Genomic DNA, 13,540 nt, shown 5'->3' with positions numbered 1-13,540 from the left:
AGCTCCGGTTGCTTCGGGATGAATGTGTTTGCCGTGGTAACATGCTTTCGATTCGATTGATGAAAGAGCGCATTGCGTTTGTGTTTTGCGAGCTTTTGGAATGACTCAACACGTGTGTGTGTGTTTGTCTGGCGAAGGAAATTAATTACGGTGCCTGCAATCGGGTGGTGCGAGGCACGGGTGGTTGATAGAAATAAAGGGGCTTCTAATCTGTTGAAATGTCTTTGCTTCTTAAATTACGACAACACAGGTGACACAAAGGGTGGAACCTTACGTTTGGAGCGTAATTAATCTCACGATACATTTTAATGATTAAAACTACAATGCATTTCGAGCTTCTTTTCGCGTTGGATAAGACACAATGAAGCAGCATAAGCATTATTACAGTGTGTACCATAAATTTATGAATAATCGGTATATTTTTGTATACTATTTTTTAGTTACGAGTTTGGTTGTTCTTATCATTGCCTTACTGTTCATTCTGTTAGTAGCTATTTTATTTGATTTCTTGTATAAATCCTTCAGTTTCCCACGATCTTAACTGGCAAGGGATTGTAGTAGAAGCCAAAGTATAAACCGTTCTGAATAAACCGTTTGAATACATAATTAAAATCAGTGAGCATCTAGGCTATAAGTTAAGACAAAACCAAAAGGTCCATAAAATTAAAACGTTCCGGCAAAAGTCAAACAGTCCAACGTCAGTAAGATTAAATGGTATAAAACCATCGCCATCGCCCAACTGTCCTTACCGTCCCTGGTAAAAAGGTTACAATAGTGAGGCGCATCAAAATTCAGTAAGCAAAAAAAAAAAAAACTTTGAGAGCAAACTTTTATCAACCTATCTTTCAGCACAAACTACCAGCTCGCTCGGTACAAACTTTGCTCTCTATTAGAAACCATTACGGAAATTATAGTACCAACAAAGAAAAAGAAACAAAATCTCAAAGATTACAACCAAATTGTGCAGTGCTCGAGATTCCTCTCCACCGTACAAAAGGCACCGTCATCGGCATTCAGCAAAATTATCTGAAGCTTCCTTGTATTGTGCTACGTTTGCAATTTCACCTCTCGTTACCGGTAGCTTTCCCGGATAAAAGCTTTCCCGTGCACACACCGGTTAAGCACCGGCGAAGGCAGTACGCTCGGTGGCGCAACTTTCCACGTCCTTTAGAGCGCTGCTTTAGTGCAGCGCAGGGTTTTGGGATGGTTTTGAAAAAATTCTCCAAAGTTCATTACGACATGTTTATCGTGCAAACGGGGGGAGAAAAGAAAAAAAAAAGAAACAGACGAAAAGGTAGCAAAAATGCTATTCTTCCGTGTGCGCGAGCGCTCCGGAGCGTTATCGACAACTATCGCCAGCCAAAGAAGCCGCACCAAAAGTCACCTTTCGCGCCGGCGACGGTGACAGGGTTCCGAGGGGCCATAAATAGTCCGCAAGGTATAATATGCAGGAGGTGTTGGTGGTGAGGTAAGAGGTGAACATTATCGTGATGGTACCGGCCCGTATCAGATGGGAAGTTTTAGTTGGTGGAAGCGCGGGCGAGTGGGTGAAGTGAAGACATTTTGTGCCATTTTGCTCAACGGTTTTGGCCGGCCGGACTACTACCTGCCCGTGATGCCCGGCAGATCGTGGAGCGTTAATTAATAGACCATTTGACCTCTGGGTCACGCTTTGCGCTTTGGTCGAAAGTTCCACCACTGTAGCTGGCTGCCGAAGAAGCCCCATTGCTGGTGTAAACGAGCACGCTCAGCTTCCCACCCTCAATGGTTGCCAGCTCAGCGCGCGCGTTGCGAAATCTTTCGAAAGCAAGCAATTACGAGCGGGTAAAGGAAAGTGCACCTCCATTTTATTGTGCACCCGCTGTGCACCCAAAAAGCACCGGTAAAGGTAAAGGGAACTATTCTCACAAAAGAATGCCTGAGCGGAAAGTGCTCCGTGGGGGCTGTATCGTCCGTCGGTCCGCTCGGTTGGGTGTAGCAAAATTGTTGGACACTTTCGTTTGCACATTCTGCGTCCCGCAAGCGCGAGCAGTGGTTTGATTGAATGCAAACGTTTCGTGCATTTTGTGGGCTGCTTCTTGGAAGCACACACGCTTACAGTTGGCTGAAAATTAAATGAAATGCAATTCGTTTTTGTTGCTGTTGTTGCGGTTTCCATTCGCACAAACGAAAGCTTCTGTGGTCGTCGAGCGTATCGTGGAATTTTAAAATTAAAACCCCGCCAAAAAAAGCTCCTACTGGTTCAGTGTAAACTTCAGGTTCATCACACACTGCCCTGGTTGGTAAGCTTGCCTTCACATGCACCATCCACAGAGGGTTGCCAGGTAAAAGTCAAAAACTGTACACGCGAATGGAATGTTGATTTAAAATTAATTTAAATTTTGTTTCAATTACAATTGCGAATTTGGGACGAAAAACAAAAAAAAAAACACTCTCACTTACACAGAAAGAAATTAACCAACAATTTTGCAAACCTTTTCCCCGAAAATGTTTGCCGGAGGACGGTGAACAGCTCTGTGCAGGGGAGGTAGGGGAATCAATCATGTGCATCATAGCATAATGAAAATGTAAAGAATGCACACTGTGTTGTGTGTGCTCGTGTAATTGAATTTTAACTCCATCCTTTCATTTTAATTTGAACGCACACAGTTTTGTTCGCATTTGCAAAGCAGTGCAGCATTGCAGCGTGGCAGTGGCAGTAAAGTTATTGTTATTTTTTTGAATAGCCAAAGAACAAAGCAGCAATGTATTCTTCAGAATTCGCCTACAAGTATGCAATTGTGTAACAATTTATCTCTGTTTAGTTCATTCCTGCTGGCAGTTATGTTGTTGCCATATTTCAACAATGATAATGTAAAGTAAAAGTTCATTGTAATTGCTTTAAATATTGACAGCAATTGAAACAAAACGAAGCAGTCCCGGCCATACAAATTCTATTGAAGGGTAACGCGAATTACTTATGTTACTTTCTGGCTACCAGGAAGAATAACGTTCAATGCTGAATTGAACATGTCTTGAATCGGAATACGCCTTGCAGTACGGGGCATTTGAGTGCGAAAAGTACTAGCTAAGTGTAAGATGTGTAGACGCTTAAGAGCAAGTTAGTATACGTTTTATTTATGCTTTTATTTTGATTTTAACAACGGTCTGTCGAAGGAAAGCCTCGCCGAACTTTACAACTCAACTTTCGTAGAACTTTACAAACACCATTAGCGCGCACACAACAGTCTCTCAATTTTTAATTTGCCCGAGCCTCGAATGCGCCGCATACAAATAACTCACCCGTCCAAATGCATTGTAAATGATGTGCTGCATTGCCCTCAATAGAAGTATTATCAAACATGCGAGCCGGATCCACTTCTCGGATGCACTTGCTTCCTTCGCTCCCCCTGCTAAAGTGAATGCTCATGTGGCTGGAAGCCGGCATGTAAAGTTTATACCAGCTTTCTGGAGTCAAAAACTTTCCGAAAGTTAATCACACTGCTTCAGTTCCGGTGTGCACTTTATCCTGCCCAAATGGACATACGGACCATTTGGTCTGCTTTGGTTGATGTAATATAAGTACAAACATACACAAACACACACACACACACACACACACACACACACACACACACACACACACACATACACGTTCCATTAGTGAGTGAGGTTGAGTGGCCACGCCGACAGTAAATCGGATATGAAAAGGCAAACAATTCGTTCGTTTCGGAGAACGCCATTCGTGCTTTCGCCACTTTCTGCACACACTGACCGTCGATGCGTCGATCTTTTCCCGTTAGTGTAGTGACCTTGCAAGTACTCATGGCTGTGTGTGTGTGTGTGTCTGTGCATGATGGTTTTAGTATGCATGCAGCAAGTCTTCTGCTGCGGAAACGGTTCCTCTTCCCTTTTTTCTGCCGATCCACTGCACCATCCACACATCCTTGGAAAGCAAACATTGTGAAACTCTTCTCATCGGTAATAGAATTGGTAAATATTGAACCAGGGCCGTTTTTTTTTTGGTTGCTGTCCCTCTTCTCTCCTGAACCTCACCAACAAGGGGGCTGTGTACGTGTACTTCAGCGGGTTTGCGCTTTGGCAAGCGAGTGCGCTGCGCTTGACAGCAAGTCGAGAGAAAACAAAACAAAACAAAAAAAGCTCCATAACGGCCAATGTGTCAAACTTGAGGGAAAACTAAGCTTTTGTGCACCTTTTTCTATTGAAAAAAAAAAAAACAGTAAAACTTGTGTGTATGATCTTTTTTCATTTGCTTTGCTTACTTTGTGACTGTGGAAGCATTTTTTCTTCCGTTCAATTGAAGCAACTTTTCAAATCGTCCAAACGTGATCGTTCGGATAATGTTTGCTAGACCATTTGCCCCGGTTTTTTTTTTATTCTTCCACGGCGCAAATCGAACGAGCGTTATTGGGATGAACGGCAAATGGAACGAAATTGTTTGCTAATATTTGAGCAGAGCATCGCGGCGTCACCGTTTGATAAGTGAAAACATCAGCTCAGCAGTGTGCAAGCGAGTAAAACTACACCTTTTCGCAGCATCGTAGTAGGTGATCGAATCAAAAGAATTGGACAAATTTTACAGCCAAAGTGACTTTGGTCGTCGCCGATACATACGGCAAAGCGGGAAAGCACTGGGAGGAAGAAGGCATACACATTGCATTACCGTTGTGTTTGTTTGGCCGAAAATCTTCGTTCGAATGATTGGTGTAAAAGTAATGGTTCATTCCATGCATTCGATAAGCAAAAGTTGTAATGCAGTTTGCATACCTTTAGGCGAATAAGCGGCTTTAGGGCCTTGATTGGGTTACCATTGAACGTTTTCACCGACTTGCATCGTTTTACCGAAGCAATTTACAAGATAATCGTTTGGCGTGTTGGTAAACGACTGGCAAACATCAAATCGAATTATTCATCCCTCATTGAAATGACTACAGCAGGGTAAATATATCATCATCTTTTGCTTCTCGGTTGTGTTGTTTCCGGTTGAAGCAGAGATTGGTATCATTTGCATCTTGTAGTATTTATTGCTTCTTTTTCTGTTTAACGGCTCGGTTGAAGCTCCTGAACTAATGCGCAATCATGTGCAAACGGCAATCAAATCGCAGTACAGAGAGAAACACGGAAGTAGGAGCGATGGGTGGAATGCCAGTTTTACGATGACATCATTCCCTAAGGATAGTAAAGATGGGGATGGGTTTTGGTAGGAAAATGTGCAACGAATTCGAACCAATGGTCTCATCCATCGGGCCCGTTCCCTTGCCAGCTTGCCATCGTTGATGTGCTTTGAGCAAACTGTTGTGAGACGTGCACACAGACATGCCCCATCGACAAACCGGTACTGGCTCATGGTGGGGCTGGGCATGGGCTGATGTTTCATCTTTCCTTACGTGGGCTGGACGGGTCGTAACACTCCCACGAGAAACCGTCGGCATGAAGACGACCTGGCACTGTTCCGGCATACAAAGCAACGGAATTCAATTCAATCATGAAATTTACTAATTTCCCCCCGAGATGAAATCGAATGATAATGAATTATAACGGCTTCCTCCGGGAGGGGGGATGGTGTCCCTTTGGTGGGATGGAAATGGATGGGCAGTGAGAAGAGCGAAGCAAAAAAGAAGCCATTAAAAAGAAGACTGCAGTTGGTCCGTGCAGAAGAAGATCTCGTTCGAAGGCAATATCAGGTTTGAATAGTTTGCTCCAGGGGTGGGTCTGAAACATTTCGCCTCTTTATCCAAGCTTCCCTCGTACCGCCTTTCCTACTCCTTGGCGATTCTTTTGTGTTATGAAAAACATCCCTTTCGACTGTCCGCTGCTGCTGCTGCTGCTGCTTCGATTTCGCAAGATACCAAGTGTGCTGGAAGTTAAACGGCGAAGGTCGGGTGTGTCCTCTAAGGCGCTTTTCCAATCTTCCTTTTACTGGCTGGCTGCCTTTTTTCCTCATTTCCTGCCTGCTTGCTCGCTATCTTGCCGCTCTGTTGTCTGCCACTTTGCCCAGCGGCGATACAAACCAGCGCTGCTACCGTTTCTTCCAGCACTGCGTTCGTCCCTCTCTTTTGCACTGCACTTTCCCCTCCCGGTCCCGGAGCCCTCTTATCCCAGGGTGACGCACTATCGACCGCACCGGATCACTTTGAACAAAAAAAAAAGGCTTCGGGATCACAGCGTTTCTTCTTTTTGCTTTCCTGCAGCGACGAAGGCTGGCCGATCTCTCTCCGGTGCTGGTGTAATTAATTTTTTTGCCCCGAAGGGACCCGCTGGCAAGCGGACGAAGCGTGCTGCAATCCGGAAACCTGTGCCCCTTCGGTGACCGTGGGCGGGGCCAGATCCGGGTTAAAGGGAGCACCCGGCTTTTATGAGCTACTAATCAACGGGACCCGTCCCAAACCCCCGGACACGCGCGGTTGGTGGATGGCCCCGCTGGTGACCCGCTGAGAGTTAATGAGCGATAGCTGGCCAGCCTGTCCCAGTTGGGAAAGGAACGGCACGAGGAATGGTCTCTTCTGCTGCAGGCGAATGAGCCTTCTTTCTTCCTCATTCGCCTGTGCCTGTTTTCCCTGTTTGTGTGCGAGTGTTTGTTTTAGCAGATTTTACGGCACGATTGGTGTGCGTTAAATTTGTGAAGACAGATTAATTTTGCAATCCGTGCAAAGCGCCGAGAGGTCAAGCATGGGTTGAGATTTGTAAAGGGACCCTTCAGAGAAAAACAGCCTAATTGATCCATCCGCATTTGCGCGTTTGGGAAAGGTCAAATGGTACAGCTGGAATGGTAACCCTTTTTCTGGTGTTATTTGGTGTTAGGTGCCCAAATAGACCAATACGAAACAATCCCAACAATCGATGGACTGGTTTTCATCGATTGTGAAGTGCAATGTGCGTGACAGGGAAAATTCAAATGTATTTTGAGCTAAGAAAGTTTGCAACCGACGAAACGCGCTCCAAAATCGGGTTTCCTTTTTCGATTTCAAAAGCAAAAAAATAACCACAAAGTAGAAAGGTGAAGAAAGGGAACCGTGGCCGATGCTGTACAAAACACGATTTAATGGTTTGTGACGTGGTTTTTTTTCATCTTCGGAGTAAAACCAATCGCCCTCGAATCCTATCAATTTTTTGGGACGCTCTGGATTTAAGCCCTGGTTACGGTTCATTAGCGTTTGGGATTGCCGGCCCGTAATGGTCAATTATTTTCAAATTCGTCCACTTAGGATGGTTTTTTGTTGTTGTTTTTGGTATTCAAGGAGCATGGATTGCTTATTCCCAAGTGTGCAAGCAAAAAAGCAGAGAAAAAGAAAAGGGGAAAGACGAACAGCGGGTTTGGCTTTCGCGTGATTAAATTCCGGGAAGCAAACTGTAGTTTTTTTTATTGCGAGCAGTTTAAGGTATTAAGAAAAGTTTGAATTCTTGGAGAGTGGATTGAAATGTTGAAGTTTAGCAGTCCCAATATTTTCATGTCATTGGCCATGAGCAATTAATTTGAAAGAAATAATAAAATAGATGTGAATAGAGTTTACTTTTCTTGTTGTAGGAACGCCCCAGTTAAGAGTTGAATAACCCAAAACTTAACCAACTTGAAATTTGAGATTTCAAGTAGCCTGAGAGCACGTAATTTTCAGCATTTTCGATGTTCCTGACGATCGATTACGATATCTGCTGTTTGGTTTGACTGATTTGATTTCGTGATGCATCGTTGGACGTGTATAAAACAGATTAAAATATGACTGTGTTGAGAACCATCGAGAATAACACACTGATTGAAAAGCTATTGAAATGCGGGCTATGGTTGAATTCTGAACAAAGAATCACACTGTAATGTAACAAGCGCGCTCGCACGCATGCTTCCACCATCATCCACAATGCATTGCACTTTCCATTCCATCAATCGAGGCTCGTTAAAATGTCCGGCTCGTTTGTCCAATGATGCGTACTTACCGTGGCTGCATTCGCTCCTGCTCCGCCCGCTCGTCGCCAGCTCGTCATCAGCTTTATAGCTTGCCCCGCCGGTAGTTGGCGGACCGGTGGGTGCCGAACAGGATGCGCTTGAACGCCTGCCGGAACTCGGGGCTGAAGATGGTGTAGATCACCGGGTTGAGCGTGGAGTTGAAGTAGCCGAGCCAGAGGAACAGCGACGCGACCGTGTCGTTGATCGAGCAGCTCTCGCACAGCGGCAGCAGCAGCGCGGTCAGAAAGAACGGCAACCAGCAGACGACGAACGCGCCGGTGATGATGGCCAGCGTTTTGGCCGCCTTCCGCTCCCGCTTGGCCTCGAGCGTTTCCTTGCGCTTCGAGACCTGGGCCTGCGGGTTCGGCGTGCTGGCGATGTTGAGGGTGGAGCCACCGCCCGCCCCCTGCAGCCCACTGCCCGCGCTGCCGGGCGTGAGGTGGGCAGTGGGTGTGCCGGCCGGTTGCTTTGCCGCCGTCGCCGCATTGTGGTGCTGGTGCTGGGGTGGCAGCAGCGGCGAGGAGGCGTGCACGGCCTGCACCGGGTAGGTGGAGCCGGGCAGGGTGCCACCGTTACCGCTCGGGCTGGTTTTGCCGGCCGACCCGGTCCGTCCCGGGTTATTGTTATTGTTCGATTCCGAGCAGCCGGCAGCCTGCGCCAGCTGCTGGTGCGTGACCTCGTACGACACCGTCGGTATTTGATTGTTGCCCAGCGGCGTCCCGTTGCCCTGCGTGGCGAGAGAAAGGGGAAGAAAAGAGGGTACACGTAAAGGCGGACCGTAGTTTGGGACTTTCGCATCACTCTCAGCACCGTGCAGTGGCAGTGGGAACGGTGCATAAATAGTGTAGAAATTTGCCCGAGCTCCCCAAGGGTGCTTCATTCCGGGTGGCTTGCGTCGACTAATGGTGTACACACCGGGAGCGAAGGGTGTATTCTTTCGCACCGGTCGCTCTGGCGCTGGCACCCACTCTGCGAGGGCTCGCTCAATCGAAATCGAATAAAGCGAAGGATGCACTGGATGCAGTTCGCTGAAGATCGAACTGATTGGAATGTGTGCGGGTTCGGGACATCATCGTTGCACTGGGCGCCGATGAAGTGGAACTGATAAAACAACACTATAAATTCAATTTGCTGTGCTTCAAGTGTTTGAGCTTGAGGAGTGAATGGAAACGTTACGTTTGGCTATGTGTTGTGCAGTGGTTGCCATCGGTCGTTTGAGGAAGCGCTAGTTTGTGCAACGAGCATTACGTTCATTAAAATAGGAAAAAAACATTTGGGTTGGGCAGCAAGCACAATTTCTTCGCTTTGAAACAATAATTAAATCATTTTCATTTGATTCCAACACAGCATTTTATGCGATTCGAAACGTTTCATTACACAGTGCGGAACACGGTACAGTGTAATAAAAATTAATCAAAATGGCAAAGGCTTAAAAGGCCCCATTAGCGAACACGATTGCATACCTTCAGGCGCAAAACTCTCAACAGCATTACTTTGGGGCAATTTTCACCCACTCACTTTGGTAGCCCTTAAAACCTGGCCCACTCCAAAGCCCAACTTTCCAAACGAATCGATAATCGCGTCAACTACTCTTGAAAACGGGAAACCATCGCGTCCTCATTACATCGTTTTAAAATGTTCAAGTGTTCACAAGCACGTAGCCAAATAACCACTTGCGCCGCTCGCTTGATAATACCGACCAATTATTCGGCACCGCACTTTGCATAAACTTTGCCACGGAAGCAGCGCAAACTGCAACAAGCACCGGCACCGGCAATGTCTTCATTTGCGCGGCACGGGCTGGCAAAACGAAGCTGGGTGCAGGGTTTGACAATCTTTTCCGCTCTCGCGCACTTCAGACCCGGTGAAGTGCTGTTAGTTTTGTCACCTCAGATGAAGTGGCTTGTTGAATTTTAATGATTTTGGGGGGAGGGAGCGAGAGGTACACACGGTGCACGCGTGCTGCTTACCTCGTCCCCGCTGAACGTCGTCTCGAGGCCCTTCCGGTCGGCGGCATTGGCGGTACTGTCCTCCGTGTCCTCGACCGTGTTGACCGTGTTGGTCGAGTTGCCCTCTACCAGGCCGAGCGACGAAACGGCCGACTTGGTGGGATTGGTGAACTTTTTCTTCAGGTGAAAGCGTATCTTCGACTTTGGTTTTGGTGTTTCCTCCTGGTGTGTTTGAAGAGAAAATTTTAAAAAGAGGTTGAATGAAAAAAGAAGGAAAACTGTAGCCTGTTTTTCCAGGACGTACCTGATTGCTACTGTTCGGTGTAGCCGGTATTTTGGGCCCTCGTCGGTGTATCCGCCGCCTGGCGGTTTGATAGATTTTCCAATACAGCACTAGGATAACAAAGAGAGGAACGTAAAACGTACAGCACGTGGCGAACACCTGTGAATGGAAAAGAAAAGGATTGGCAAGCTCTCTCTCTCTCAGTGTCCATCTGCAAGTCGTCGGGCGAGCCCTACCTGGTACGCAATGTTCTGCGAAACCATGCACTTTTGCTGCTCTATTCGTTGTAGGTACTCTGGATCCTTCCAGCCGAACTGGGGCGCCAGCGAGACGATCACGGACGCGAACCAAACGAGAAAGATCATCGTAAAGACACGCCGGCTAGTTCGCGAGTGTATGTAGTCGATGTTAGTCACCGCCCAGTACCTGGTTTCGTGGGTGAGCGAAAGGTAGTTCACATGTTTGAGGTTACGAATCTAAACAACACATTAGCGCTGAATGACCTTACCTGTCGGTCGCGATGGCAACTAGATGTAGTATGGACGCCGTGCAACATAGCACATCGCACGACGTCCATATATCACACAGCTCCGGGCCAAGGATCCAACCACGGCTTATCTGGTGAGGAGTCAAACCGATAAATGTTACGCATTTGTCAAACAATGTTAATGTTAATGTTAAACAATGTTAAGCGCCTAAAGTTATGCCACTTGCTTGCATTCGCTTCTTTTTTGTGAAGTGTGTTTATGTTTGTTTGTTTGAAATGGTGTACATGTTAGGTACTAAGACTGTACCTTCTATTTATAATAATAAATAAAAACCAATTCTTTCATACAGCTTCGCCACAAAAAATTAAACTTATTTACGCATCTAAACATGATCTGTACCAAAAGCGCCTACAGTTATGCCAGTTGCAGTGCAAGCCTGCTTTACTGTGGCATCATTTAATCGCTCGTTTAATTTAAGTGCGCTTAATTCCTCAAAACACTTAGCCTTCTATTTATTAAAATAAATGCACAACAATTTTGAGGGACAGCAAACGGGCGATAGCCCCGTCAACCCGTTCTTCCCTGCTAAACGCGCTGCCTCTGTAAGTTAAACGTCTGCAGCTAGGGCAGGCAGGATTCCTTCCTCCACAGGCAAAATGTATAAAAGCGCAACGAGCGCGGTAGAAGAAAGTAAGCAAGCGAACGAGAAGCGGTGGCTGAGAGACAACACACAAAAAAACAACAATTAGTGGTGCTTGCGAATAATTACCTCGTACACGGCACCGAGCGGCATCACCAGACACGCCACGAACAGATCGGCGACGGCCAACGATGCGACCAGATAATTAGCTACATTTTGTAAATTACGCTCTAAAATGATGGCGGCTATTACGAAAACGTTTCCTGCGGAATGCATAAAGAGGGATGGGGAGATAAAAAAGAAGGGAAAAGTGAAATAGTGGAAAGTAAATGCGACGAGATTGCGCCCGCGGTATGGTTGGATTGTACAAGAAGTACGACTGTACGACCGCGCTACGTTTGGATTTCTGTTTAGTTTTGAGAAAAAGATGAAGAATTGAGAGGAAGCCTACACGGATGTGTTACACCTCCGTTTTGAGCAGCAGGGGCAGTAATTAGGCTGAGATACTCGCACGGAATAGGCTGTCAAAGAACGAACCGCGGAAGTCGATTGCTTCTGGGCAAAACACATCCCGTGTGACGAAAAAGAGGAAGGACTATATATTCTGAGTATGGGGAAATGTGTGCGAACTGTTGTTGCTGTCGCCAGTGGCTGCAGTCGAAGAGCTAAATCCCAACAAGCAATGTGTGCAATTAATGAATAACGTAAAGTGGCACAACAAACTAAGCAGCTTAAAGCAGGATGAATATACTTTCGCTTAAACTGTGAACCGTAAAAAAGCACACACACACACACATTCACACAAAAAAAGGGTAGCGAAATCCACTCGTTGCATTAACGTTTGCTTACGTTCGAGCTGCATAATGCATGAACCCGGTGCGCAGTGGCGTATGATACGCTTGCAAATAGTCATTAAAATATTCATCTAACCGTGCATAAAATCATCCATTGCGTAGCGGCCGCTCAGAAGAGTAGCGGAGAGGACAAAAAGGCACACACACACACACATACGCGCTATCATTTCAGCCTGACTGACAACACACAAATCCGCACACACGAATGGAATAAAACGGACACACGTGGAGCGGGCCATTCCCGGCTCATGGCACGGCAGTTTAACGGCGGCCGGACGCAATGTTGATCCGTTTCATTTTTAATCACCACCCTTGACTGCCGTCCCTTAACCTTTCGCTCTCTCTCTCTCTCTCTATCTCTCCCTGACCTTGGCTTACCTATCACGGTGACTAAAATCATCAGCCCGAGGACGAGCGAGGTGATCGCCATCACGATCACGTCGGCGAGCGGCTCGTCGGCGGTACCGTTGATGCTGGCCGGAACTGGCCCGAGGTCGGTGGTGTTGGCGAACGCGTTTGCGGACTCGTTGAAGAACGTCTCATTACCGATGCTGCCGACGTCCGCACTCAGGTACGAATCGGGACTGCCGCTGTCGATGAATATATAATCGTACACATCTGCTCACACGCGCACACCCAGACACGGCAATGGACGGACGGAAGTACGACCGGTGGCGATGATGACGCAGATGATGATGATGAGGAGCAGGATCAGGACGATTTGCCAGCGACGATTCGGGAACCGGAAACCATCCGGATGGATGGCGAGAAAACGTTTGTTCGGTTGTTGGTGGTTTCATGGTATGATGAAGCGTACGAGGGTGTGGAGAGAAAAAAAAGGGAAGAGAGCATGAAAAGAGGTGGCAATGGAAATGAGTTCCGGCTTGGGGAAGGGGTGTGGTCGGTGTTCATAGTTTCTGACGATGGATGTTTGCTATCATCCAGCTGACACACATACACAAGGAGTGAGATACGATTGGACTTTCGCATGGAAAGCTTTAACTAGTTACAGTGATTGAACCACTGCAGTGGTTGAAATGATGATTGAAACAATTGCTGACTGTAATTGCTGTGTTTTAAAATTGTGGACAGTCACTGTAATCAAAAACAATGTTTTGTAAAGCACGATTGAATTTGCTCAGAAGAAAAGCCATATCTCTAAAAAATTTCACTATAGAAAAATACTATGTAACGTTAATCTCAACTGCTTCAAGAGAATTTAGTCTAAATCATCATTATCAGTCGTAAGTCTGTAGAAAATAGCAAAATTAAGTTTAAAAATATTAAAAGAGATAAATTGGACAAAAATCGAGCCAAGTCATTGAGATGATCCATAAATTATTATAATTCAGCGTAATTCGTGAAAAATTGGATTGATGATACAAAA

General features: G+C 46.3%; 1 protein-coding gene across 2 annotated transcripts in view; it reads right to left on the bottom strand.

Moving 5' to 3' along the window:
- Nucleotides 1–13,540, bottom strand: part of LOC1269968 (5-hydroxytryptamine receptor) — an 86,252-nt gene that overhangs the window by 13,546 nt on the left and 59,166 nt on the right. For both annotated transcript variants that reach the window (XM_061643203.1, XM_061643202.1), the window contains exons 4-10: nt 12,532–12,771; nt 11,429–11,562; nt 10,680–10,789; nt 10,408–10,597; nt 10,193–10,330; nt 9,910–10,110; nt 7,930–8,666 (exon numbers count right to left, since the gene is read on the bottom strand). In XM_061643203.1, the coding sequence (XP_061499187.1) occupies nt 7,983–8,666; nt 9,910–10,110; nt 10,193–10,330; nt 10,408–10,597; nt 10,680–10,789; nt 11,429–11,562; nt 12,532–12,771 (1,697 nt within the window). In that variant the 3' untranslated portion in view covers nt 7,930–7,982. The remainder of the gene's footprint in view (nt 1–7,929; nt 8,667–9,909; nt 10,111–10,192; nt 10,331–10,407; nt 10,598–10,679; nt 10,790–11,428; nt 11,563–12,531; nt 12,772–13,540) is intronic.

This window comes from Anopheles gambiae, chromosome 2, assembly GCF_943734735.2.
Source record: "Anopheles gambiae chromosome 2, idAnoGambNW_F1_1, whole genome shotgun sequence".
NCBI classification, from domain to species: Eukaryota; Metazoa; Arthropoda; class Insecta; order Diptera; family Culicidae; genus Anopheles; species Anopheles gambiae.
The sequence above is the reverse complement of the archived record's forward strand: the minus strand, read 5'-3'. Positions and strand labels throughout refer to the sequence as shown.